The sequence below is a fragment of the Cetorhinus maximus genome, chromosome 11, assembly GCF_964194155.1.
Source record: "Cetorhinus maximus chromosome 11, sCetMax3.hap1.1, whole genome shotgun sequence".
In the NCBI taxonomy this organism is placed as follows: domain Eukaryota; kingdom Metazoa; phylum Chordata; class Chondrichthyes; order Lamniformes; family Cetorhinidae; genus Cetorhinus; species Cetorhinus maximus.
Window position 1 is genome coordinate 56,239,929 of NC_135889.1, and position 27,435 is coordinate 56,267,363.

Sequence of the window (27,435 nt, forward strand, 5' to 3'; positions counted from 1 at the left end):
TCTTATCTCATTCATGAGCCTTGGAGTTTACAGTCCAATAATATGTTTTCATAATGTCTCTAAAACAGAAATCAAACATTTCTGGGTCCTGTGTGTGAATAGGGCTCGCAGTGTGGCTTACTTACACATGCTAGAAGCTACATATATTCAGACACCGTGTCCTGAACTTTGCAGGCAGAAGAAGAATGTCCATGTATTGTGTCTTTTTCAACTAAACAAAAGCTTGGGCGGATGGTGGGTGGGTCAGCCATTCCCTGGTTCATTCTCCATGACAAGGCCTTGACTAGAGTCGACCTGCCTTGTTTGAATTTGAATAAAACCGTCAGTTAACTGTTTCCTGGTGCATTCTCCATGGCAACCCCTCTACCAGAGTTCACTTGCCAACCAATCAGCACTCTCTTCTCATACAGTATAAATTTTTATTTCCTTTACTATTGATATTCTTGCAAACTGTTCTGATGAGGGCAAGACAAAAAGTTGCAACAGCACATCTCTTCAGCAATATTCAAGTTCTGTAATACCAAATACTTATTAAAAGAAACCTCACCAGTCAGCATCCTCCCTTGTGCTCACCATAATTGATTTTTAAAAAATTTACCGTACTACCCGATGCTCATGCTCATTCTGCTCCTCTTTTTCAGAACTCCTTCAGCGATGCACTCTGTAACCTGGGGCTCTCCAAACAACCAGGCACCTACCTGCTGTCCTGTGATGCAAGTCCTTGATTTTTATTGTCGATTTGCTCTCCTGGTGCTCCCCGACTCCCCACCGCTGCTTTTATCCGTGGGTCTCGTACACAGTTTACCTTCAGGCCCGCTCTGTTTCCTGCTGAATCCTCACCACCACTTTTACTTGTGGGTTTCTGGTCTGGTTTTCCCTCAAGCTCCATTTCGGTAGACCTGGTTGATCCCTTTCACTGAAGGGTTTTATTGAACCGATAGCAGTATTGTGAGAAGTGATTTTCTGAGCTCACAAAAGCATATCATACAGTTTTAGGAAGATTTTGGGTGCAGAACTGTTGATCAATAGAAAATCCGAGAAACCTGCCTCATTCACCAACTCCACAAACCTTTGCTAGGCTAGTAAACATGACACCCTGTCTGTTGAAGCAGAATGGAAAACCAATAATAGGTAGGATTATTAAAGTTTTTTGTAAAGCATTTTCAGATGCAGTATTATAGTTTTTGTAAAAACCTGTTCAAGATTAAATAAGCCACTAATGATGTTCATAAACCAACTGTGAATCTATTGGTTTATGTTTGGAGGGGTGGGGGAAAGCAGCTCATTCTTGTACCAAGAATCTCTTGACATAAGTTTGTTTTTTGATTCATAAGACTGAGAGTTTGCCATGTCTGTTGTTATTATTATATGCATGAGTTTGCAAAGGAATATGCAATAGAGGTGGGAAAGCCCACTTACTTGCCGATTTTAACTCCCCTTCTCCAAGAGAAGATGTGGGGGAAGGGGCAGTGACTTACCTCCTCTGACTCCACTGCCTTTCTTCTATGTCCTGCTTTAAGCAGGTTAACAAGACACACACAAAGGCAGCAGGATCTTCTTAAATCTACAGTTTGGGTCTCGGTGCTGTCATTGGGACCTGATCTGCAGTTTCAGTCGAAGGCCTGATGGGGAAGAAGTCACCTGCTATGAGGTGAATCATGGGCCAGAAGAGACCCAAGCAGCTAAGTTTAAAAATGTTATTTAAGGTTTCCTTGGAAACCTGGAAGACCAATTGTCCAGAATTAAAAAACATGCAACAATAAACTCACTATACAAAAAAGGCAATGATTTTCAAATTGAAAGTACTTTAGCATCACAAAGTTCAAGACAAAAAATTACGAGTAAAAATGTTAATTTCTATAGCACACATTCATTCAAGTTGAATGCATATTCATTTTGTAGGGCAATTGGAATTTGCTGGGCTGGTCAAAGATTACATTTGAAGCTGATCCCAGTTATTGTGGACAGGATTTTGTTCAGCTTTTAGCGCCCAATTTCAGGGGTATCGGGGCAGCCAGAAGAGGAAAAAAGAACCAAAAAAAAGGGCAAAACCCTGTCTAACGGAAATGTAGACATGGTGAGTTTGCATACTCTCACTGTCCCATATATCAGTAAGTGACATTAGAAGCCTAAACGTATGTTTGGGCATGCCAGGCCCCCACACCAGCTTCTGCAGTTCTTGTATGCGAAGGGCTGGTGTGCAGGGATGTTAGACGACAGCAAACGTTTAAGGTTGCGGAAAAGAACGCAAGGAATAGGGGCAAGATTAGGTTATTGGGCAATTGGAGATTGTTCTCAATAAGATCATGGCTGATCCTCCTTCAACACCACTTTCCTGCACTACCCCAATACAGGAACAAAAGTAAGCCATTTAGCCCCTCAAGCCTAAAAGATAAAAGCAAAGTACTGTGGATGCTGGAAATTGGAAAGAAAAACAAAAAATGCTGGAAGAGCTCAGCAGTTCTGACAGCTTCTGTGGAGAGAAAAACAGTTAATGTTTCGAGTCCGTATGACACTTCTTCAGAGCTCCCTCAAGCCTGTTCTACCATTCAATGTGATCATGGCTGATCTGTGACATAATTCTATATATAAAGGGTTCATAAATGTAAAGGTAAATGCATTTCAGTAATTCTAAAACTATTTTCTGGTGAATTTCTCATTTTATTCTATTGATGTGACCAGTAGAAGTTTCTGCAAGCAATGCGGTCAGAACTTCACAAGTATCCACTCAGTGCACCACTTACCAATTGCCCAGATCTCAGAAACTCTGGGAAGAATTTTCTGGTCGGCGAGCGGGGTTGGGGCCCACTCGCTGATGCATAAAATGATGCGCGGTGATGTTGGGCGGGCGTCCTGACATCACCACGCGTCATTTAGATTTTCAGTTTGGTGGGCGCGCAGCTGAGTCGGCTGTGCGCCTGCTGACCTGTCAAAGGCCTATTAAGGCCTGTTAAATCTAATTAAAACAGTTAAATGAGCTGCCCGTCCAACCTGAAGGTTGGCGGGCAGGCAAAGTGCCCAGGCAGGCAGGCAAAGTGCCCAGGCAGTCTTCACATTTTTCATGAAACCTCATCCACGGGCGGGATGAGGCTTCATGAAGTGTTTAAAAATTCAATAAAAATTATTTAAAAAATTAATTGACATGTCCCAGCTCATGTGACACTGTCACATGAGGGGATATGTTTTGTAAGTTTTAAGTTACTTTATTCAGATGTTTAAAAGTTAAACAAATCTCACTGAGGCACAGCCGCCTGCACAGGGAGCGCTCAGTGCTTCCGGGCAAGCGTCACGCTGGGCGGGTCTTAATTGGCCAGCCCACATAAAATGACGACACGGACACGATTGGGGGCGCCAATCAGGTCGGCGCTCGCTCCAGCCCACCCCTGCACATTCCACCCCCCCGGGCCAGGGGGGCGGAATTCAGCCCTCCGGCTCCTGAACCACGTGTTGACAGACCTGTCCATGGGCGCTGTGACGTCATGGTGACACACGGGGAGGATGCTGTGATGTCACCAGATGACGAGAATTCTCTTTCGCCTGACGCTCGGTTAGGGCCTCACTGAGAAACTCCCAGCATTCTCGAGAGGCAGTTCCTGGATCACATGACAAATGGAAAAGACTACAACACCCAGTATTCATCACGGTCCCCCTCCACCGGAAGTGAGTGAGCCGGAAGCAGCGCTGCGGGTTTGAGTCCAAACTCGGGACACAGAGCACCTTTTCCGCGCGGCTACAATCCTACTCCGCCGAAACCAGCATGTCTGAGGAAAGGTTTACAGCCGCGTCCAAAAGGAGCTCTGGATGCACCAGGTGAGCATCAACAGATGGGATCCACGGCCGCTCAGCGCGTTGGCTAACAAGGCGGAGGAAGCTCTAATAGAGCAGAGTATGGTGGCTCTACTCACCTGTTAATAACTGTGCACCTACTACCTGCTCGGGTACAACTTCCACATTTAAAACCCAGAATCAGTATCAAAGCCCTCCTCACTGCAGCTACTCTCTGCTGTTGGAGGAGGAAGCTTTTACATGGAAACAAAAATAGGAGTAGGTCATTCGGCCCTTCGAGTCTGCTCTGCCATTCAATATGATCATGGCTGCTCCTCTCTCTCTCTCCATACCCCTTGATGCCTTTAGAGTCCAGAAATCTATTTCCTCAAATATATTCAGTGACTTGGCTTCCACAGCCTTCTGTGGTAGAGAATTCCATAGGTTCACCACCCTCTGCGTGAAGAAGTTTCTCATCTCAGTCCTAAATGTATCCTGTATCCTGAGACTGTGATCCCTTGGTCTAGACCTCCCCATCCTCCCTCCCCAAGCGAGAGGAAATATCGTCCTTGCATCCAGTCTGTCCATCCCTGTCAGAATTTTATACATTTCAGTGAGATCTCCTCTCTTCTAAGCTCCAGTGAATACAGGCCTAGTTGGCCCAATCTCTCCTCATATGACAATCCTGCCATCCCAGGAATCGGCCTGGTGAACTTTTGCTGCACTCCCTCTATGGCAAGTATATCCTTCCTTAGGTAAGGAGACCAAAACTACACAGAATACTCCCAGGTGTGATCTTATCAAGGCCCTGAACAGCTGCAGTAAGACATCCTCGCTCCTGTACTCAAGTCCTCTCGCAATGAAGGCCAACATATTTGCTGCCTTAACTGCTTAACCTGCATACTTGCTTTTAGTGATTGGTGTACAAGGACACTCAGGTCCCTTTGTACAACAACATTTCCCAATCTAGCACCATTTAAATAACACTGCCATTCTGTTTTTCCTACCAAAGTGGATAACTTCTCACTTATCCACGTTATACTGTAGCTGCTGAGTATTTGCCCATTCAACTTGTCAGAATCGTCTTGGAGCCTCCTAACACCCTCATCGCTCACGCTCCCACTAAGTTTTGTGTCATCAGCAAACTTGGAAATATTACATTTGGTTCCCTCATCCAAATCATTGATATACATTGTGAATAGTTGGGGCTCCCAAGCACTGATGCCTGCAGTACCCCAATAGTCACCACCTCCCACTCTGAAAATGGCCCATTTATTCCTACTGTTTCCTGTCTGCTAACCAATTCTCAATCCATGCCAATATATTACCTCCAATCCCATGTGCTTTAATTTTACGCACTAACCTCTTATGTGGGACTTTAAAAGCTTTCTGAAAATCCAAATACACCACACCCACTGGTTCTCCCTTATCCATTCTGCTAGTTATGTCCTCAAAGAACTCCAGGAGGTTTGTCAAACATGATTTCCCTTTCTTAAATCCACGTTGACTTTGTCTAATCCCATTAATGAAGTTCTCCAATCTATTTTAGCCAACTCACGCCTCATACCTTGGTAGTTTCCTTTGTTAGGATCCTAGTTTTATATCTGACTACTTCACTTTCCATCCCAATGACCTAGTTTCATACCTGACTACTTCACTTTCCATCCTAATGGAGAATTCTATCATGTTATGGTCACTGTTCCCTAAAGGACCCCGCACAACAAGATTATTAAACCAACATAACAGCAAAATACTGATGCTGGAAATCTGAAACAAGAACAGAAAATGCTGGAAAAACCCAGCAGGTCTAACAGTATCTGTGAGAGAAAAAAAACAGTTAACATTTTGAGTTCTTATGACTTCAGAGCTAAAGAGAAGTAAAAATGTAATGAAATTTATATTGTTTAAGGGGGGGGTGGAGCAGGTGAAGCTGGATAGAAATTAAACCCTTCTCATTACACAATACCAAATCTAGGATAGCCTGTTCCCTAGTTGGTTTCTCGACATACTGGTCTAAAAGACCATCTTGTGTACACTCCAGGAATTCATCTGCCACAGTATTATTGCCAATTTGGTTTGCCCAGTCTATAGGCAGATTAAGTCACCCATGATTACTGCAGCACCCTTGTTACATGCATCTCCAATTTCCTGTTTAATGACATCCCCTACCTTATAACTACTGTTTGAAGTCCTATAGACAACTCCCACTAATGTTTTCTGCCCTTTGTTGCTTCTTAGCTCCACCCAGACATTCTACATCTAGATTTTTTGAGCCAATATCCCCTCTCACTATTGGACTGATTTCATCCTTAGCTAACAATGCCACCTCACCTCCTTTTCCTTTTTGCCTGTCCATCCTAAATAGAGTACTGTTGAATATTCTGTTCCCAGCCTGTGTCACCCTGCAGCCATGTCTCTGTAATCGCAATCATATCGTACCCGTTTACCTCTATTTGCACTGTTAATTCATCCACCTTATTGAGAATGCACTGTGCATTCAGATACAATGCCTTTAGACTTGTCTTTATAACATTTTGTTTTACACTTTTTTGTACTATGGCCCTATTTGCTGCTGGCCCTGGTTCCCTCTGCCTTCCACTTTTCTGTGTCTCATTCCTATCTTTGTTTCCTTCTGTCTCCCTGCTTAGGTTCCCATCCCTCTGTCACTCTAGTTTAAACCCTGCCCCATAGTGTTAGTGAATGCCCTGTGAGGATATTGGTCCCAGTCTTGCTGGGGTGCAACCTGTCCAGCTTGTACAGGTCCCATCTTCCCCAGAATTGGTCTCAATGCCTCAGGAATCCAAATCCCTCCCTCCTACATTATCTCTGCAGCCATGCATTCATCTGGTCTATTCTCCTATTCCTGATCACGCTAGGACATGGCACTGGGAGTAATCCTGAGATTAGTACCTTTGAGGTCCTGCTTTTTAAATTTATTTCCCACCTCTCTATATTCTATTTTCAGGTTAAAAAGAGGGATGACGTCCCATGTTGTTGGTACTGATATGGACCACAACCTCTGGCTGTTCTCACACTCCCTTCAGAATGTCCTGCAGCTGCTCAGTGACATCCTTGACCCAGACACCAGGGAGGCAACATACCATCCTGGTGTCACATCTGCGGTCGCAGAAACATTTCTGTTCCCCTTACAATAGAAACCCATATCACTATTGCTTTCCCACTCTTTTCCCCCTGCTCTGTGCAGCTGTGCCACTCGTGGTGCCACGGACTCGGCTCTTGCTGCATTCCCCTGAAAAACCACCTCCCCCAGCAGTATCCCAAACAGAATCTGTTAGAGAGGGAGATGGACCGAGGGGACTCGTGCAATACCTGCCTAGTGCCTTTACTCTGCCTGGTGGTCACCCGTTTCCTTTCTGCCTTTGCACTCTTTACTTGTGGTGTGACCACCTCACTGTGCGTGCTATCCACGAAGATCTCATACTTGTGGATGCTCCAGGTGCAGCTCCAGCTCCAAAACACAGATTTAGAGTAGCTGCTGCTGGAGACACTTTTGCTTTAGCTACTTCCTAAACTCTCATTTCCCCAAACCCTCCCTTTCCCATCTCCAATATTTTAATAGCATAATGGAAACTGTCAACAAAACTTGTTAAAAACACTTAACATTCCCTATGATGTTGGTCCTGCGTTGTGCCAATCATCGTCCCGGAGATTAGTTTTCATTTCCTGGGACTCCACAATCCAGGAGGGCTGTGAACCCTAACTTCTACCCTCTTCTCCCTAATTCAAGGGTGCCAGGATCTCCTTTGGCATGGAATCAAAAATACTTGTGGTGCAAATGGAGACCATTCAGCACATTATCTGTGCTGACCAAAAAATAGAACTTTCTAGCCTAGCAATATTCTCAAATTTCCTCTAACCTGTCTGTTGCAAGCACCACCTTCCTGTAGTGTGGTGACTAGTGCTGTGTGCAATACTCTAGCTGTGACCCAACTAGCGTTATATACAATTCAATCACTCCCTGGTCTTGTTTGCCCTTCCCAAATGCATTCCCTCACTACTTTGGATTGAATTTCATTTGTCACTTTTCCACCCATCGACCAATCCATTGAAAATTTCCTGTGGTCCAAAGCTGTCTTCCTCACTATCAAGCACCTGGCCATTTTTTGCATTATCTGCAGACTGCACCATGGCCCCCAGATGTCTAAACTCTTGATATATACCACAAAGCAAGGCACTAGTGAAATTTGAAGCTTCAGTATCCATTGGGATTTAAATGTGCGAAGAATGTCCAGACTCTCCGTTGGGCATCCCAATTACGTAGTATGGAGCCCCAAAAGGCCACACAAACATGGCATTGCTAATGTAGTGGTATTGCAGCTACTGCTGTTAAATTATACCTTTTACAAAATTTTTAATGTAATCTGAATTGGCTTGAATTTACTATTCTATTTCCAATTTTATTAATTATACTGCTAGCTGCATCTATTGGAATTTAGTAATATTTGGTAATTTGGAAAGGTCGGTCTTCATCTCTTTTCTCTCTTTCATGGTAGTTTTAGGATTTTTGTGTTTCAACATGATGAGTTACTGGAAATTGAATGGGCTACATAGAATAGTCATCTCTGGTTTAGTACAAAACCCAGTATAGCGAGAGGTGAATTTAAACGTTTACCAGGTTTGAGATAGTATGCTTAGCTGATTTTAAGTTCACAATGTAGAACCATAGAACAGTTACAGCACAAGGAGGCCATTCAGCCCGCTGTGTCTCTGCCAGCTGAAAACGAAAAAAAACTATTTGCTCATTTTAATCCCACCTTCCAGCACCTGGTCCATAGCCTTACAGTTACAGCAATTTAGGTGCATGTCCAATTGTCTTTTAAATGAGTTGAGGATTTCTGCCATTATGACCGGGATAACCTGCGTTCTTGGAATATTTTTATTTCTTCCATCTTTAAATGTTGTGTATTTCATCCTAGTTTGGATCAAGCGATTGTTGCAAGACCTGGGAAGACCCCCATCAGCCAGCTGCAGGAGTATTGCACAAAGAATGGCAAAATCCTCCAGTATGAGCTTCTGAAATCTGAGGGTCAAGCCCACCTGCCTAGCTTCACCTTCAGAGCAACAGTGGGAGAAGTGAGCTGCACAGGTCTGTCAAATGTTAGTGTATTTCCCACCTGTAACTCTCTTCATCTGTATTTTAAAGCTGTAATGTTCCACAGCTGGGTGTCCTGGTACATGACTCTCAAAAAGTTAGCATGCAGATGCAGCAAATGATTAGGAAGGCAAATGGAATATTGGTGTTTATTGCAAGGGGAATGGAATATAAAAGTAGTGAAGGAATATAAAAGCAGCTGTACGGGGCCTTGGTGAGACCACATCTGGAATAGTGTACACAGTTTTGGTCTCCTTATTTGAAAGGAGATATAATTGCATTAGAAGCAATTCGGAGAAGGTTCACAACATATTCCTGGGGTGAAGGGCTTATCTTAAGAAAGGTTTAATAGGTTTGGCCTTTATCCCTTGAAGTTTAGAAGAATGAGAGGTGATATTATTCAAACATAAGATGCTGGGGGACTTGATAGGGTGGGTACCAGGGGGATGTTTTTTCTGGTGGGGAGATGAGAACTAGGGCATACATTTTAAGAATAAAATATCTCTCTTTTGAGACAGATAGGGAGAATTTTTTTCCTCAGAGGGTCGTTAGTCTGTGGAATTCCTTTCCTCAAAGTAGTGGAGGCTGTCATTGAATTTATTCAAGGCTGAGTTAGATAGATTTTTGATAGACGAGGGAGTCAAGGGTTATGGGATAGACAGGAAAGTGGAGCTGAGACTGCAGTCAGTTCAGCCATGATCATCGAATGGCTGAGTAGGCTCGAAGGGCTGAATGGCCTACCCCTGCTCCTAAGTCATATGTTCTTATGAACCATTGATTTTTGCCATTGATTGTGTCTGACTGGAACTTCAAGGCTGAAGAGCAGAAGTCAGTATGCTCAACTTTGTCTGTGCTGCAAAAACTTAAGATAGCAACTCCTATCCTGTCACTGGTAGACTATGCTGTGCTGTAATGCTTAGCCGGTAGATGAGTCTCAAGTGTAGGCACAATTGATATACAAAGCTGGCTATGCCTCCAGAAAGGCTGGTAGAAATAATGCATTTTCATTGTGCATGGATTTGGTCTAAAGACATTTTATGTACACTAACATTTATTTTATTTAATATTTTATTTTATTTATTTAATAGGTAGCCTTGCATGGTTACACTTCCTGTTGTTGTTTGCTGTCATTTTTTTCCATCATGCCTATGTTTTAATTTAATTTCTTATTTACTTTTTGGTTCATTGTTCCCATATGATTCTCTCCTATCCCTGGTCCTATTGACTTCCATCTCCTTGGTAATGATAGTACTGTGTCAGTGTTTGATCATCCACAAGTACCATAAACTAAGCTGAACCATTTTATACTTATCAGAAATAAAGATCTTTACCACTGTTAAAGTGCTCAATGCACTTCTTTACATTTGTTCAGACCGGAATAGTGTTCTTCCACCATCAGCCCCACCCACACCAAAACCCTTTACGCCTGGATCACATTCTCCCTCTTCCCCCATCTTCAAAGCCTGAATTGTGCTCTTCATGAATGGCAGAGAGTTGATTCCTTGGAAAACCCAGCGGGTGAATGACAAGTAACATCATTGGGCTAGACAAGATCTGAAAGGCATGACACTCACACCTTTAAGATTACAAAGTGAATAATATCCTCCTCCATCCCCACTTCTTAACCCAATAAATCTGTTTTAACAATGGGGCATTTTGGTCACTGCAGCTTTCACGTAGTGTTTACTTGATGGAATGATTAGTGACGATGTGTCCTTCCAGTTTGTGATTGATCTAAGTTGTCATTCTGCACATGAACTGGGTTCCCCTGATGTCATTGAATGCCTGCTAAAATCTAAATCACCAATGATGTCACTTGCAATGACTTCACCTTCACCTGTTCTCATTGAACGAAGTGTGCCTCACTTAACTAACCATGCAGCTCAAATTATATAAACATCATTGCTGTTGATTTGACAAATTCAGTCTCAAATGACTACACATTGGTGAACAGCTCAGTAGTGTGCAGGTGTTGCCTGATGGCGCTGTTGCTGATTCCTGCTAACACTCAATTCAAAAAACAAAATAATGCAGAAATCTGATAAAATGCTGCAAACACTCAAATCAGGCAGCAGTTACAGAAAGAGAAAGTTAAAATTTCATGTTCTGATGAAAGATCAGCGATCTGAAATGTTAACTCAGCTTCTCTCTCCAGAGATGTCTGACCTGCTGAGCATTCCATTATATCACTGACTGATGGTTGGGAGGAGGTCGGCAGGGCAGGCCATACTGTATATGGCCGTATTGGAGTTGTCTTGCTTTTCTAGATGACTGTCCACTCTCACATATATATATGCCACTGTCTTGGCTGTACAGGAGCAACAAACTGATTTATGGGCCTTCTGCACTTTACCTGGGATATTTGCTTTGTCTCATACACTGGGCCACTTTCCTGATGCATGGGGAGTGGACCATTGGAAATCTTTCACTATTTTTAAAAGTAGCCTAATGTCAGTGGTGGAGAAAACTGAGCCAGTAATCCAAGACAGCATTAATTGGCATTTGGAAAAGTATGAACTATTAATTGAAAGTCAGCGTGGATGTGTGGAAGGTAGAGTTCTTTTGAGGAAATAGGTACATCAGGGTAGTGCAATTGATGTGCGTATGGACTTCCAAAAAGATGTTTGATTAAAATGCCATTATGTAGGCTCCTTAGCAAAATTAGAGAACCTGGATTTAAAAAGGGCTGCATAAATACAAAATTGGTTAAAAGACAAAGCAAGAGATTAGAGATGAGTAGCTCTTTAGACTGAAGAGGAATGTGCAGTGGTGCTGGAATCACTCTTTTTTTTCAATCATATTAATGATATGGATTTGGGTGTAAAGGCATAATTTTAAAGTTTACTACATGAATTTTGCATCATCAATCAGAAAGGAGAATAGTAACAGACTTCAGGAGGACACACACTCAGCGGATAAAATCTTAGTATAAAATGAACAGTTTTGGTAGGAAGAAAGAGGAGAGGCAATATAAATAAAATAATACAATCTTAGAGGGTGCAGGAACACAGGTGGGATGAATGTACACAAGTCTCTGAAGGTGGTAGGACAAGAAGGCTGTATACTCCAGAAGTCAGGTGGCAAAGGATAGAACCAGAGCCAATCTTTATACAGTTTTGTAAGCATTTATTTAATTGGCACAAATTACCTTCTCAACCAACAATCACGGTTTCTATTTCTTAATAGGTGTACAAGTGAATCCCTAATACATGCCCACTATTAGCATACAATTAAAAGATTCCCTTCTCTTTCGATTAAAAAAAGTTCTATTTCCAAACCAAAATTTCAAAACAAGTATATCAAGACCACCCTATTCTGTACAAAACATTACATTGCTTTGAGATGAGGCAAGTGTGACCAACTGCCCTTGACATCAAGGCAGTGTTTGACCATGTGTAACGTCAAAGAGCCCTAGCAAAGTGGGAATCAGGGGGAAAACTCTCCACTGGTTGGAGTCATACTTAGCACAAAAGGAAGATGGTTGTGATTGTTGGAGGCCGATCATCTCAGCCACAGTATATCGCTGCTGGAGTTACTCATGGAACTCATATGATCCTTATAGCCCATCCATCTTCAATTTCTCCATCAATGACCTTCCCTCCGCCACAAGGTCAGAAGTGGAGAGGTTCACTATTGATTGCATGTTAGTACCATTTGCAGTTCCTCAGATACTGAAAGTCAGTGCCCACATGCAGCAAGACCTGGATAACGCCAGGCTTGGGTTGATAAGTGGCAAGTAACATTTAATGCCATACAACTACTAGACAATGACCACCTCCAACAAGAGAGAATCCAACCATCTCCCCATGACGTTCAGTGGCATTTCCATCACTGAATCCTTCACTCACTATCAACATCCTGAGGGTTACCATTGACCAGAACCTGAACTGGGCCAGCCATATAAATACTTCGGCTACAAGAGCAAGTCAGAGATTGCGAATTTGGTGGCAAGTGACTCACCTCCTGACTCCTCAAAGCTTTTCCACCACCTACAAGGCACAAGTCAGGCATGTGATGGAATACTTATTTGCCTGGATGAGTGCAGCTCTGACAACACAAAGAAGCTCAACACCATCCAGGACAAAGCAGCCTGCTTGATTGGCACTCATTTACTCCTTCCACCACGGACACATTGGCTGCAGTCTGTACCATCCATAACATGCACTGTAGCAACTCACCAAGGCTCCTTCGACAGCACCTTCAAACCTGGGACCTTTACCATCTAGAAGATCATGGGAACACCACCAACTGCAAGTTCCCTCCAAGTCACACATCATCTTGATTTGGAACCATATTGCTGTTCTTTCATTGTTGAATAATCAAAATCCTGGAACTCCCTCCCTAACAATATTGATGAACCTACACCATAGTGGCTCAAGAAAGCCAATATCACCTTCGACAGCATTTGGGGATAGCTAACAAATGTTGGCTTTGCCAGTGACTCTCGTCCCATGAATTAACAGTTCAGACACTGCTCCTCAGACCCCAACAATTTATTGATCATGCATTTTTGCAAACTTATATGCCAGTTGATGTCTTGCATCCACCCATTGACTTATTTATTTTTTAAGAGACCTCCTTTCTATCCAGTATTTGTTTCAAGCCAGCAAAGCCAATCTGTAACCTTCTCACTTTTTGTAGAGTATACATTATTGCACAAGAAATGATTATCTACATAAGAATGCTATCTTCAGTATGCCCATTGTACAGGATCTCATTTGTTAAATTGAATCCCATATCACTGCCTTCACAAGAGCCAGTGTTTCAGTAGCCAAAAAAAACTTTTAACAATTCTTATTTTCTTAGCTTCCTAAGCTGAAGAACAATATTTTCCATTCTCTGCCATCAGTGATATTATGAAACCAGCTGCACTGACATACCCATCAGGAAGATTAGCGTGTGAAGCATCACAAAATGACTAGATTCATGTTCTTTGGGTCACTTAAGAATGGGATCTTAAGTATGCATTTATCCAGATTTGGCTTTAACATTTTATCTGTTCTTAAAACATTTTCTACTTTAGGGTGTGTTCTCATTGTAGCGCTCAACTCAAACACATCAAAATTAGCATTTGGCCAAGTTTGAGACCACAACCTGTTCAACCTAACCAACCAATTTTTGCAATGGCTCTGTCTCTTTAGATACAAGATCTTTGTGAGTACCTAGTATAATTAACTGGGATGGGAGTAACACTCCATAAATTATTATTGATTTAAAGTTATTCTAGACTTACTACGCTTAATATAGGGGAGGCGATGGCGTAGTGGTATTGTCGCTGGACTAGTAATCTAGAGACCCAGGGTAATGCTGTGGGGATGGCAGATAGTGGAATTTGAATTCAGTAAAAATCTGGAATTAAATTCCAATGATGACCATGAAACCATTGTTGATTGTTGTAAAAACCCATGTGGTTCATTAATGTCCTTTAGGGAAGGAAATCTGTCGCCCTTACCTGCTCTGGCCTATATGTGACTCCAGACCCACAGCAATATGGTTGACTCTTAAATGCCCTCTGAAATGGCCTAGCAAGCCACTTGGTTGTAACAAACTGCTACAAAGACACAAAAAATGATGGACCACCCGGCATCGACCTAGGCACCAGAAACGACAACGGCAATCGCAGCCCTGTCGACCCTGGAAAGTCCTCCTTATTAACATCTGGTGGCTAGTGCCAAAATTGGGAGAGCTGTCTTACAGACTAGTCAAGCAAAAGCCTGACATAGTCATCCTCACAGAATCGTACCTTACAGATAATGTCCCAGACTCTACCATCACCATCCCTGGGTATGTCCTGTCCCATGGGCAGGACAGACCCAGCAGAGGTGGCAGCGCCGTGGTATACAGTCAGGAGGGAGTTGCCCTGGGAGTCCTTAACATCGATGCTAGACCTCATGAAGTCTCATGGCATCAGGTTAAACATGGGCAAGGAAACCTGCTGATTACCATGTACCACCCTCCCTCAGCTGATGAATCAGTGCTCCATGGAGGAAGCACTGAGGTGGCAAGGGTGCAGAATGTACACTGGGTGGGGGACTTCAATGTCCATCACCAAGTGTGGCTCGGTAGCACCACTACTGACCGAGCTAGACGAGTCCTAAATGACATAGCTGCTAGACTGGGTCTGCGGCAGGTGGCGAGGGAACCAACAAGAGGGAAAAACATACTTGACCTCATCTTCACCAACCTGCCTGCCGCAGATGCATCTGTCCGTGACAGTATCAGTAGGAGTGACTACCGCACAGACATTGTGGAGACGAAGTCCCGCCTTGACATTGAGGATACCCTCCATCGTGTTGTGTGGCACTACCGCCATGCTAAATGGGATAGATTTCGAACAGATCTAGCAACTCGAGACTGGGCATCCATGAGGTGCTGTGGGCCATCAGCAGCAGCAGAATTGTACTTGAACACAATCTGTAACCTCATGGCCCAGCATATCCCCCACTCTACCATTACCATCAAGCCAGGTTTAATGAAGAGTTCAGGAAGGCATGCTAGGAGCAGGAGCAGGACCAGGCATACTTAAAAGTGAGGTGTCAACCCAGTGAAGCTATAAAATAGGACTACTTGCGTGCCAATCAGCATAAGCAGCAAATGATAGACAGAGCTAAGCAATCCCACAACCAACTGATTAGATCTAAGCTCTGCAGTCCTGCCACATCCAGTCATGAATGGTGGTGGACAATTAAACAACTCACTGGAGGAGGTGGCTCTCCAGATATCCCCATCCTCAATGATGGAGGAGCCCAACACAGCAGTGCAAAAGATAAGGCTGAAGCATTCGCGACAATCTTCAGCCATAAGTGCTGAGTAGATGATCCATCTTGGCCTCCTCCAGAGGTCCCCAGCATCACAGATGCCAGTCTTCAGCCAATTCAATTCAATTCACTCCACATGATATCGAGAAACGGCTGAAGGTACTGGATACTGCAAAGGCTATGGGCCCTGACAATATTCCGGCAATAGTACTGAAGACTTGTGCTCCAGAACTTGCCATGCCCCTAGCCAAGCTGTTCCAGTACTACAACACTGGCATCTATCCGGCTATGTGGAAAATTGCCCAGGTATGTTCTGTACACAAAAAGCAGGACAAATCCAACTTAGCCAACTACCGCCTCATCAGTCTAGTGTCGATCATCAGTAAAGTAATGGAAGGCGTCATCAACAGTCCCAACAAGTGGCACTTGCTTAGCAATAACCTGCTCACTGATGCCCAGTTTGGGTTCTACCAGGGCCACTTAACTCCTGACCTCATTATAGCCTTGGTTCAAACATGGACAAAAGAGTTGAACTCCCGAGGTGAGAGTGACTGCCCTTGACATCGAGGCAGCATTTGACCGAGTGTGGCATTAAGGAGCCCTAGCAAAACTGGAGTCAATGGGAATCAGGGGGAAAGTTCTCCGCTGGTTGGAGTCATACCTAGCACAAAGGAAGACGGTTGTGGTTGTGGGAGGTCAGTCATCTCAGCTCCAGGATATCACTGCAGGAGTTCCTCAGGGTAGTATCCTAGGCTCAATCATCTTCAGCTGCTTCATCAATGACCTTCCTTCCATCATAAGGTCAGAAGTTGGGATGTTCGCTGATGATTGCACAATGTTCAGCACCATTCGCAACTCCTCAGATACTGAAGCAGTCCATGTCCAAATGCAGCAAGACCTGGACAATATCCAGGCTTGGGCTGACAAGTGGCAAGTAACATTCACCCACACAAGTGCCAGGCAATGACCATCTCCAGCAAGAGAAAATCCAACCATCGCCCCTTGATGTTCAATGGCATTACCATCACTGAATCCCCCACTGTCAACATCCTGGGGGGTTACCATTGACCAGAAACTGAACTGGACTAGCCATGTGAATACTGTGGCTATAAGAGCCGGTCAGAGGCTAGGAATTCTGCGATGAGTAACTCACCTCCTGACTCCCCAAAGCCTGTCCACCATCTACAACACACAAGTCAGGAATATGATGGAATACTCTCCACTTGCCTGGATGAGTGCAGCTCCTACAATACTGAAGAAGCTGGTCACCATTCAGCACAAAGCAGCCCACTTGATTGGCACCACATCCACAAACATTCACTCCCTCCACCACCAACGCACAGTAGCAGCAGTGTGTACCATCTACAAGATGCACTGCAGGAATTCACCAAGGCTCCTTAGACAGCACCTTCCATACCCACAACCACAACACCTAGAAGGACAAGGGCAGCAGATAGATGGGAACACCACCACCTTGAAGTTCCCCTCCAAGTCACTCACTGTCCTGACTTGGAAATATATCGCTGGTTCCTTCACTGTCGCTGGGTCAAAATCCTGGAACTCCCTAACAGCACTGTGGGTGCACCTACACCATAGGGACTTCAGCGGTTCAAGAAGGCAGCTCACCACCACCACCTCAAGGGCAACTAGAGATGGGCAATAAATGCTGGCCCAGCCAGCGAAGCCCACATCGCATGAATGAATTTTTAAAAAAAAATCTAAACCAAAAATGGTCATATGTTCGTACGTAAAACCTTAAAGCCCCACAAGCCTGACTCCCAATTTTAAATTCTACTCTAATCTTAACATATTTCTCAAATTCTGCAGTTACATTCCATAAAAAAAATCAACACAATATGCATCATGAAAATACCTGAAAGTTTCCCTTTGTGCCAGTAGACTTTAGTTGAACATACAACCTATTTTCAGCAAAACAGATCTCACTGAAAAATACCATGCCCTGGAGGCATAATTCAAGCCATAGATGCATTTATTTAGTTTCCATAGTTTTCCTTCTGCATCTGCTACCCCTGGGCAGTTTCAGGAACACTTCTGTCAGATAAGTATTCCACTGCAGAAATGTGACTTGTGTTGATTGACCTACACGTATGAATGTGGTCTAAAGAGCTAAAAGGATTGAAGACTACTTTTCCAGTTGTGGGAGAATGCACTGAGTTACCTAGTCATTCTTCAAAACCCGAGCAACAAACCTTGGTTTAGCCATCAATCTCAACTGCAGGAAATTTTTTTCAGTACAAATCACCTTTGTGACAAAGCTGGCTGACGCTTTTCAACTCTTAATTCCCTTTGTTTTGCCTCACTTATTTTATCCCCAAGTTTATTGGCAGCCACGAAAATATCATAGTCAGGAGGACTTCTGTTCCTAGTTCTGTGGCCCCTATTTCATCATCTAATCCATAAAAGCTATAGCCTCTGCTTTCACTTGCATGTCTGCTGGGACTACTTTGGTGAGATCTACTTCTTGCACTATTGGAGGCTCTCATGTTTTCTAATGCAGGAGTCAAGCTGGACTCACTGCAAGTACTTGTCCTGTGCTTTCTTACCCATCCACTTGTTCACCCTGTTGACCTCACTTCTTTGCCATCATCCTGAACATTCAGCCAATATTTAAACTTACCTGACTTTAATCCTTCCATTTTATTGATGCTTGCATCCAATACTTGAGCTATTTTGAAATCTGGCAATCACAAAGTCCTATATTTTTTGTGACACTGCAGAATGTCTCTTTTTTTTAGATGGTTGAAGGAAATGACAGTTTCTCCAGAAAGTTATTTTTTCCTAAGGCAAGTAGACACCTGATGCAACAGGCTTTCCTCCCTGAAGGGAAAGCCAGTTAGAACCAGTTGCCTGTCCATATAAGACACCTTGGCACAATCCAGTAATTTAAAGGCTAGTATTGATCCAGGGATCCTCAAATTGAATTGTCAATCTTTTGTACAATAAAATTCATGATGTATTTCTTATGGTATGACCATCTGTTTTCTGAAATTCTGACCATACCTCAAACATTTAACAGATCTTATAGACTTCATCCAAGAATAGAAAGTCTAAACCTTCATCACCATTCAACTGATGGGCATCCATTTTACTTCATGACCTGGCATATCCATTGTTCTACCATCACCATCAAGCAAGGGGACGAACCCTGATTTAATGAGTACAGAAAAGCATGCCAGGAGCAGCACCAGTTGTGGCTGAAAATGGAAGTGCCAACCTGGTGAAGCTACAACACAGAACTACATGCATGCAAAAATGTAGAATCTTACAGCTCAGAGGCCATTTGGCCCTACAACCTCTGCCAGCTCTTTGAAAGCTGTCCAACTTAGTCTCAAAACCCAGCTTTTTCCCTCATAACCCTGCAAATTAGTTCTGCAAATGTTTGTCTAATCACCTTTTGAAAGTTTGATTCTACCACCCTTTCAGGTAGTTTGTTCAAATCTTCTTAACCCTCTGAAGAAGTTTCCCCTCATTTCCACTTCAGTTCTTTTACCAGTTATTTTTAATTTTTAACTTTTGCTTGCTGACCCACTTACCAGAAAAAATAGTTTCTCTTCGCTGCAAAGCCTGTGACTAGCTTCAATTAGGTTTTGACCAGCTTCAATTAGGTGCCCCCCTTAACCTCTCTGCTGTAAGGAGAATTATCCCTGCTTCTCTAATCTCTTCACTTCATGGAGTTTGCTCATCCTTGGTATTATCCTGTTCAGGGCATTGACACCCTTAAAAAGTGTGGTGCCCAGAATTGTACACAGTGCTCCAGTAGAGGCCTAACCAGAAATCTGTAAATGTTTAGCCTCCTTGCTTTTGTATTCAGTGCCCTTGTTTAGAAAGGCAAGCATCCCTCAAAGCAATGACAATAGTGTATCAACTTGTCCCTCAAAATGAATATGCAGCACCCCCAGATCCCTCTGCTCTTGCACCCCCTCAAAGTAATATCATTTAGATTATACTGCCTCTGCCTGTTTCTCTAAAAAGTGCATATTGTATCTGTTTATTTCACCAATTTGTTTATGTGCTCCTGACATTTGCTACTATGCTGCTTACTATTTACTACATTGTGGACGATACAAGGCTTGGCAAACTTAAATTGTACTCCTTAGACCCAAGTCCAGGTTATTTATGTATGACAAGAAAAGCAATGGACCTAATACTGACCCTAGGAGGCATCCTTCTCAATTAGAACAACTGCTCACCACTACTCTCGATCTCCTCTTCCTTAAAGAATTTCATTTCCAAGTTGTCACCATCCTTTAATGCCATATGCTTCTATTATTTGCTTTTTGGAAATATCTACTGCACTACCTTTTTCAACTCTCTATTACTTCAAATAACTCGATTAGTCAGACACTATTTACCTTTAACAATCCATTTTGGTTGCCTCTTATTAACCCATGCTTCAGTGAGAATTAATTTTGTCCTCAATATTCTCTAGTTTCTTACTGATCACTGATATTGTTCTGATTGGTCTGTTGTTACTAGCTTTCTTTTTTCTTTGAATAGCTACGTTTACAATCCTCCAGCCCTCCAATGCCGCCCCAGTATTCAAGGAGAATTAAAGATTATGGTCAGAGCTTAAGCTCTCTTTATCCTAGTTTTCCTCAGCAATTTAGGATGAATCTCATTCAGGCCAGGTGACTTGTAACTAAACAGTGGAAGCAGCATGCTATAGATAGAGCTAAGCAATCCCACAATCAATGTATCAGATCAAAGATCTGCAGTAATCCCATGTCTAGCCAGTAAATCAAAACAGCTAATGGGAGGAGTTGTCTCTATCCTCATCCTCAATGGTGAAGCCCAGCACATGAATGTGAAAGACAAGTCCGAAGCATTCACAACCATCTTCAGCCAAAAGTGCTGAGTGGAAGATCCACCTGAGGTCCCCAGCATTGCAGATGAAAGTCTTCAGTCATTCAATTCACTCCATGTGCCATCAAGAAATAGTTGAACGCACTGGATACGACAAAGGTTGAACCCTGCCAACATCCAGGCTATAGTGTTGAAGCTCTGTGATCTAGAACTAGCAGCAGCTCTAGCTAAGGTTTATCAGTAGAGGCACTTTCACCTATCCGAAAAGGTGAAAAATTACCTGGGTATATCCTGCCCGTTGGCAAAGTAGTAGCAGCACTGTTGGTTACATCTTCTAAATGTCACTAGCTCATTGATGCTCAGTTTGCGTTCTACTGGGACTGCTTTGCTCCAGATCCTATTACAGCCTTGATCCAAACATGGACAAAAGAGCAGAATCCCAGAGGTGAGGTGAGTGACTGCCCTTGACATTAAGGTAGCATTTTGACCAAGTAGGCATTGCAGGAGTTCCTCAGGGTAGTGTCCTAGGGCCAACCATCTTCAGCTACTTCACCAGTGACCTTCCTTCCATCACAAGGTCAGAAGTGGGGTTGTTCGCTGATGATTGCACAATGTTCAGCATCATTCGCGACTCGTCTGCTTCTGAAGCAGTCCACATCCAAACTGGAGCAAGACCTGGACATTATCCAGGCTTGGGCTTACAAGTAGCAAGAACATTTGTGTTACACAAGTGCCAGACACTGACCATCTCCAACAAGAGAATCTGACCATCGTCCCTTGACATTCAATGGCATTACCATTGCTGAATCCCCCACTAACAACCATTGACCAGAAACTGAACTGGACGATCCATACTATGGCTACAAGAGCAGGTCAGAGGCTAGGAATCCTGTAACGAGTAACTCACCTCCTGACACCCAAAGACTGTACACCATCTACAAGGCACAAGTCAGGAGTGTGATGGCATATTCTCCACTTGCCTGGATAAGTGCAGCTCCAACAACACTCAAGAAGCTTGACACCATCTAGGACAAAGCAGTCCACTTGATCGGTACAAACATTCACTCCCTCCACCACTGACGCGCAGTGGCAGCAGTGTGTACCATCTACAAGAGGCACTGCAGGAACTCACCAAGCTTCCTGAGACAGCAGCCCCAAACCCACTAACATCTAGAAGGACAAGAGCAATAGATTCTTAGGGAACAACACCACCTGAAAGTTCCCCTCCTAGCCACACACCATCCTGACTTGGAAAGGTATTGCCATTCCTTCACTGTCACTGGGTCCTGAACACCCTCCCTGATAGCACTGTGGGAGTACCTACATCACATGGACTGCAGCAGTTCAAGAAGGCAGCTCAGCACCACCTTCAAGGGCAACTAGGGAAGGGCAATAAATGCTGGCTTCGCCAGCGAAGCCCACATCGCATGAACAAATAAAAAAAATTCAGTGGCACTATCATCAAATCCCCCACCATCAACATCCTGAGGGTCACTATTGACCAGAAACTTATCTGGACCAGCCACATATGTACTGTGGCTGCAAGAGCAGGTCAGAGACTGGGTAATTCTGTGATGAATGACTCAATTCCTGACTCTTTTCACTAGCTAAAGTCAGAAGTGTGATGGAGTACTCTCTGCTTGCCTGGATGAGTGCAGTGCCACCAACACTTGTAGCTTAATGCCATCTAGGACAAAGCACCCTGCTTGATTAGCAGCACAGCCTATTTTTGTTTAAAATGGAGAGAGACTGGGAAATGTTGTTATTCAGACAGACCTGGGTGTTCTTGTACACAAATAGTCAACAGGCAGGTACAGCAAGCAATTAGGAAAGCACGTGGTATGTTAGCTCTTATGACAACAGGATGAAGTATAATAATAATATATACTCCAAAATAAGTCTTTATTGCAATTATACGAGGCATTGGTAAAGCCACACCTGGGTATTGTGAGTGGTTTTAGTCTCCTTACCTAAGGAAGGGTATACTTGCCTTGGAGAGAATGCAACAAAGATTCTGTTGACTAACTTTGGGTTGCGGGGATTGACCTGAGGAAAGGTTGAGTAGACTAGACCTATATTCCCTAGAATTTAGAAGGAGAGCTGATATAATTGGACTTGACAGAATTGATGTTGGGCGGATGTTTCCCCTGGTTGGGTTTACTAGAACATGGGATCACGTTCTTAGAATAAGGAGTTGGCCATTTAATACCAAGATGAGAAACTTCTTCACTCAGATGTGAATCTTTAGAATTCTTTACCCCAGAGAGCTGTGGTGCTCGTTGTTGAGTATATTCAAGACAGAGATCGATAGATTTTTGGATACCAATGGGGCTCAAGGGATGTGGGAACATAACAGGAACTTGGAATTGAGGTAGAAGATCAACCATGATCCTACTGAATGGAAGTTCAGACTCTTAAGGTCTGCATGATCTACTCCTATTTCTTACATTTGTAAACCCAAACTCTGCTCATCTTTTCTCTAACCTCTTTCTTCAGGCCACCCAGATCTATAGATCTCTTCCTGACTCAGATTTGGGATCACCTTTCTTCACGTTTCTGGGTAAGCCCACTTCACTGCTTGTGAAGCTGGTGCGTGCTCAGCATGCTGATCCTCAAGGGTCAGGGGTGGGCCTTCCGGCTCCTTGCAACGAAGGGCTGCTGGTGAGTCTAAAAGGGAGAAGAAGGACATGTCATTAGTTTAAGTGCATGCCTGGCACCCTGATGAGACAGAGATTTGCATTATCAATGGACATTCCAGGTTTGAGGCTCACATTAGTGTACAAACTACACTGCAATGGTTGCAAAAAGCCACATTCTCACCTCAGTGCATTGCACTCTTACCTCCCTCTGGCACCCCAACCTCACTGAACGCATGACCGAGGTGCGTGGTGCCTCTCCAGCTCCAGGATGGATGAGGTGGTGTTTGGGGGGGGGTCCCCTGCCAGTCCGTGACCTTTCCTGCATTGTTATAGGATGTTTTCTTCTGGAAAGATAGACGAGCATTGATGTACCCTCTACCTGCAGCATCATTGCAGCCTGACCAATCCCACCTGAGGAACACCTCGCAGGGCTCAGAACATTCGTGACCCTGGAGCTACAAGGCACTCAGTCCAAGCAGCCAGGGCTCACCCCCTTGGCCAGATCCTGCCTCGTTGACATTTACCACTCACACTGTAACACCTCTTGAGGTCCACGGGGGATGGGCAGCTCTTACCTGTTCTGCAAAGTGACCCATGCCAACACTGTACTCACCCTTCCCAATCACAGGAGGTCATTAAAGCGCTTCCAACACTGCACCCATGTGCGCTCACCATGTCGTGGCTGCTGACCCTAGGTGCCACCTCCTCCCAGGCCTTTTTGGTGAGGTGGGGGCAGGGGGTGCCCTCCTCCTCCCATCCCTGGGGACAAGTGTTTCTTCCCTGATTGCCGTCCCCTCCAGGAGGGCAGCGAGGCACTTGTCCAAAAAACGCAAGGCCGACTACCTCACCTACCTGCCCTCCTGCAAGGCCGACTACCTCACATACCTGCCCTCCTGCAAGGCCGACTACCTCACATACCTGCCCTCCTGCAAGGCCGACTACCTCACCTACCTGCCCTCCTGCAAGGCCGACTACCTCACCTACCTGCCCTCCTGCAAGGCCGACTACCTCACCTACCTGCCCTCCTGCAAAGCCGACCAACTCACCTACCTGTCCACCCACTGCGGCATTCAAGCACACGACTTCCACGACCTTCAGTGGCAGCCTTCCAAGGGCTGTCGAGGCCGTATTTGAATCGGCTGCCGGGTTGCCATTGGATGCAGCGGACATTAAGCCCTTGCCCCCACCCACCCCTTTGCGCTTGTTAATTGGCCTGCCCGTGTAAAATAAAGTTTCTGGACCGCCCCCACCGAGCACCCCTGCCAAGGGCGTCAATGCCCATCATTTTGAACACCTCTATCACATCTCATTTCAACCTCTTATCCAAGCAGAACAATCCCTACTTCTCCTATCTATCTACATAACTGAAGTTCCTCATCCATGGAACCATTTTCGTGAATCTTTTCTGCACCCTCGCAAATGTCTTCACATCCTTCCTAAGGTGTGGTGTGTCAAATAGGGTGCAAAGCTCCAGTTTAGGCCAACCCAGTGTTTTATTCAGGTTTAACATAAATTCCTTGCTTTTATACTCTGTGCCCCTATTGATAAAGCCCAGAATGCCGTATGCTTTATTAACTGCTCTCTCAACCTGTCCTGCCACCTTCAATGATTTATGTACACACACAGGTCCCTCTGCTTCTGCACTCCACAGAATATTTAAAAAAAAGCAAAGAATGACCAAAAGATTGATAAGGAAGGAAAAATAAGAGTACAAGAGAAAGCTAGCTAGAAATATAAAGACAGATAGTATGAGTTTCTATAGATATTTAAATAAGAAAAGAGTTAACAAAGGGAGCGTTGGTCCTGTGGAAAGTGAGCCTGCAGAATTAATAATGGAAAATAAGGAGATGGCAGTTGAACTGGTATTTTTGCATCGGTCTTCACTGTCGAGGACATCACTAACATCCCAGAAATAGCTCTAAGTCAGGAAATGGAAGGGAGGGAGGAACTCAAGAAAATTACAATCACCAGGGAAGTGGTACTGAGCAAATTGTTGGAACCACAGGCTGACAAGTCCCCGGGTCCTAATGGACTTCATCCTAGGGTCTTAAAAGAAGTGGCTAGTGAGATAGCTGGTTTTAATTTTCCCAAAAATCCCTAGATTCAGGAAAGGTTCCATTAGATTGGAAAATAGCAATGTAACTCCTTTATTCAAAAAGGGAGGGAGACAGAAAGCAGGAAACTACAGGCCAGTTAGCTTAACATCAGTCATAGGGAAAATGTTAGAAACTGTTATCAGAGATGTTATACCAGGGCATTTAGATAAATTCAAGTTAACCAGGCAGAGTCAATATGGCTTTTTGAAAGGGAAGTCATGTTTAACAAATTTATTGGAGTTCTTTGAAAAAGTAACAAATGCTGTGGATAAAGGGGAACCAGTGGATGTACTGTATTTAGATTTCCTGAAGACGTTTGATAAGGTGCCACATCAAGAGTTATTGTGAAAAATAAAAGCTCGTGGTGTAGTGGATAACATATTGGCATAGATAGAAGATTGGCTGGCTAAAAGGAAACAGAGGGTAGGCATAAATAGGTCTTTTTCTGGTGGGCAGAATGTAACGAGTGGTGTGCTACAGGGATCAGTGCTGGGGCCTTAACCCTTTACAATTTATATAAATGACTTGAATGAAGGAACTGAAGGCATGGTTGCTAAATTTGCTGATGACACAGATAGGTAGGATAGCAAGATGTGAAGAGGTCACATGGCTACAAAGGGATGTAGATATGTGAAGTGAGTGGGCAAAGTCCTGGCAAATGGAGCGTAATGTGGGAAAGTGTGAAATTGTCCATTTTGGCAGGAAAAATAAAAAAACATTATCTAAATTGTGAGATATTGCAGAGCTCTGAGATGCAGAAGGATCTAGAGGTCGTAGTGCATAAATTGCATAAGGCTAGCATGCAGGTATAGCAAGTAATTAAAGAAAGCTAATAGAATTTTATCATTTATTACAAGGTGATTTGAATACAAAAGTAGGGAGGTTATGCTTCAGTTATACAGGGCATTGGTGAAACCACATTTGGAGTACTGTGTACAGTTTTGGTCTCCTTATTTAAGGAAGGATGTAAATGCATTGGAGGTAGTTTAGAAAGGGTTTACTAAGCTAATAACTGTATTGGCGGGTTGTCTTATGAGGAAAGGTTGGATAGGCTAGGCTTGCATCTGCTGGAGTTTAGAAAAATAAGAGGCAGCTTGATTGAAACATATAAGATCCTGAGAGGTCTTGACAGGGTCGATGTGGAGAGGATGTTTCCTCTGGTGGGAGAATCTGGTAGTAGGGGCCACTTTTCAAAAATAAGGGGTCACCCATTTAAGACAGATGAGGAGAAATTTTTTCTCTAAGGGTCGTGAGTCGGCGGAAGCAGAGTCTTTGAATATTTTTAAGGGAGAGGTAAATAGACTCTTGATTAGCAAGGGGGTGAAAAGTTAGTGGGGCAGGTCGGATGTGTTGTTGAGGTTGCAATCAACTTAGCCATGATCTCATTGAATGGCGGAGCAGGCTCGAAGGGCTGAGTGGCCTACTTCTGCTCCTAATTCGTATGCTCGTATTTAAAATTGTATCTTTTGTTTTAGATTGTATCTCTGCAATCTTCCTACTAAAATGAATCACTTCACACTTCTCTTAAATTTCATTATTAAAATTAAATTTAATCTGTCTCTTGTCCGTCCATTCCACCAACCTGTCTATATCCTTTTGAAGTTCTGTGCTATCCTCACAGTTCACAGTGCTTTCAAGTTTTGTATTATTCGCAAATTTTGAAATTGTGCCATGTACACCAAGGTCTAGATCATTAATATATATCAGGAAGAGCAGGGGTGCTAACAGCCACCCTGGAGAACTCTACTATAAATTTAACTCCAGTCCGAAAACCAACCATTAACCGCTACTCTGTTTCCAGTCACTCAACCAATTTCGTATCTGTGTTTTTACTGTCCCATTTATTCCATGAGCTCTAACTTTGCTCATGAGTCTTGTGGTCTTTAACATATGCTTTTTCAAAGTCCATGTACACTCAGAGAGCAGTGGAGGCATGGTCATTGAATATATTCAAGGCTCTTTTAGGCAGGGTATTAAAAGCCTACAGTTCAACTCAATGGATCCCCTTCGCACACAAGGTTATCACACGCCCACCTGTTACTTGCTCCATAACTACTTCCACTAAGAGAAGAGCCAGCCTCCCTTACATCGGTTCCACCTCTCACAGACTATAATGTCTACTCAAGTCAGTGGACATGGAAGTCTGAAACAAAGTCATCAAAGAAGCTGCACTCCACCCTTCAAACCCACAAAGACCAAAAAAAAATCATTCCCTAATAAATCAGGAATTTACAGCATAC

The 27,435-nt window shown here is 43.7% G+C and overlaps 1 protein-coding gene across 1 annotated transcript in view; it reads left to right on the plus strand.

The window, feature by feature from the left end:
• Nucleotides 1–3,651: 3,651 nt before the first annotated feature.
• The window catches only part of LOC144686594 (interferon-inducible double-stranded RNA-dependent protein kinase activator A homolog A-like), a 40,989-nt gene continuing 17,205 nt past the window's right edge, over nt 3,652–27,435 (plus strand). Inside the window, exons 1-2 of the mRNA XM_078552015.1 lie at nt 3,652–3,810; nt 8,703–8,872. Of these exons, the coding sequence (XP_078408141.1) occupies nt 3,758–3,810; nt 8,703–8,872 (223 nt within the window). The 5' untranslated portion in view covers nt 3,652–3,757. The remainder of the gene's footprint in view (nt 3,811–8,702; nt 8,873–27,435) is intronic.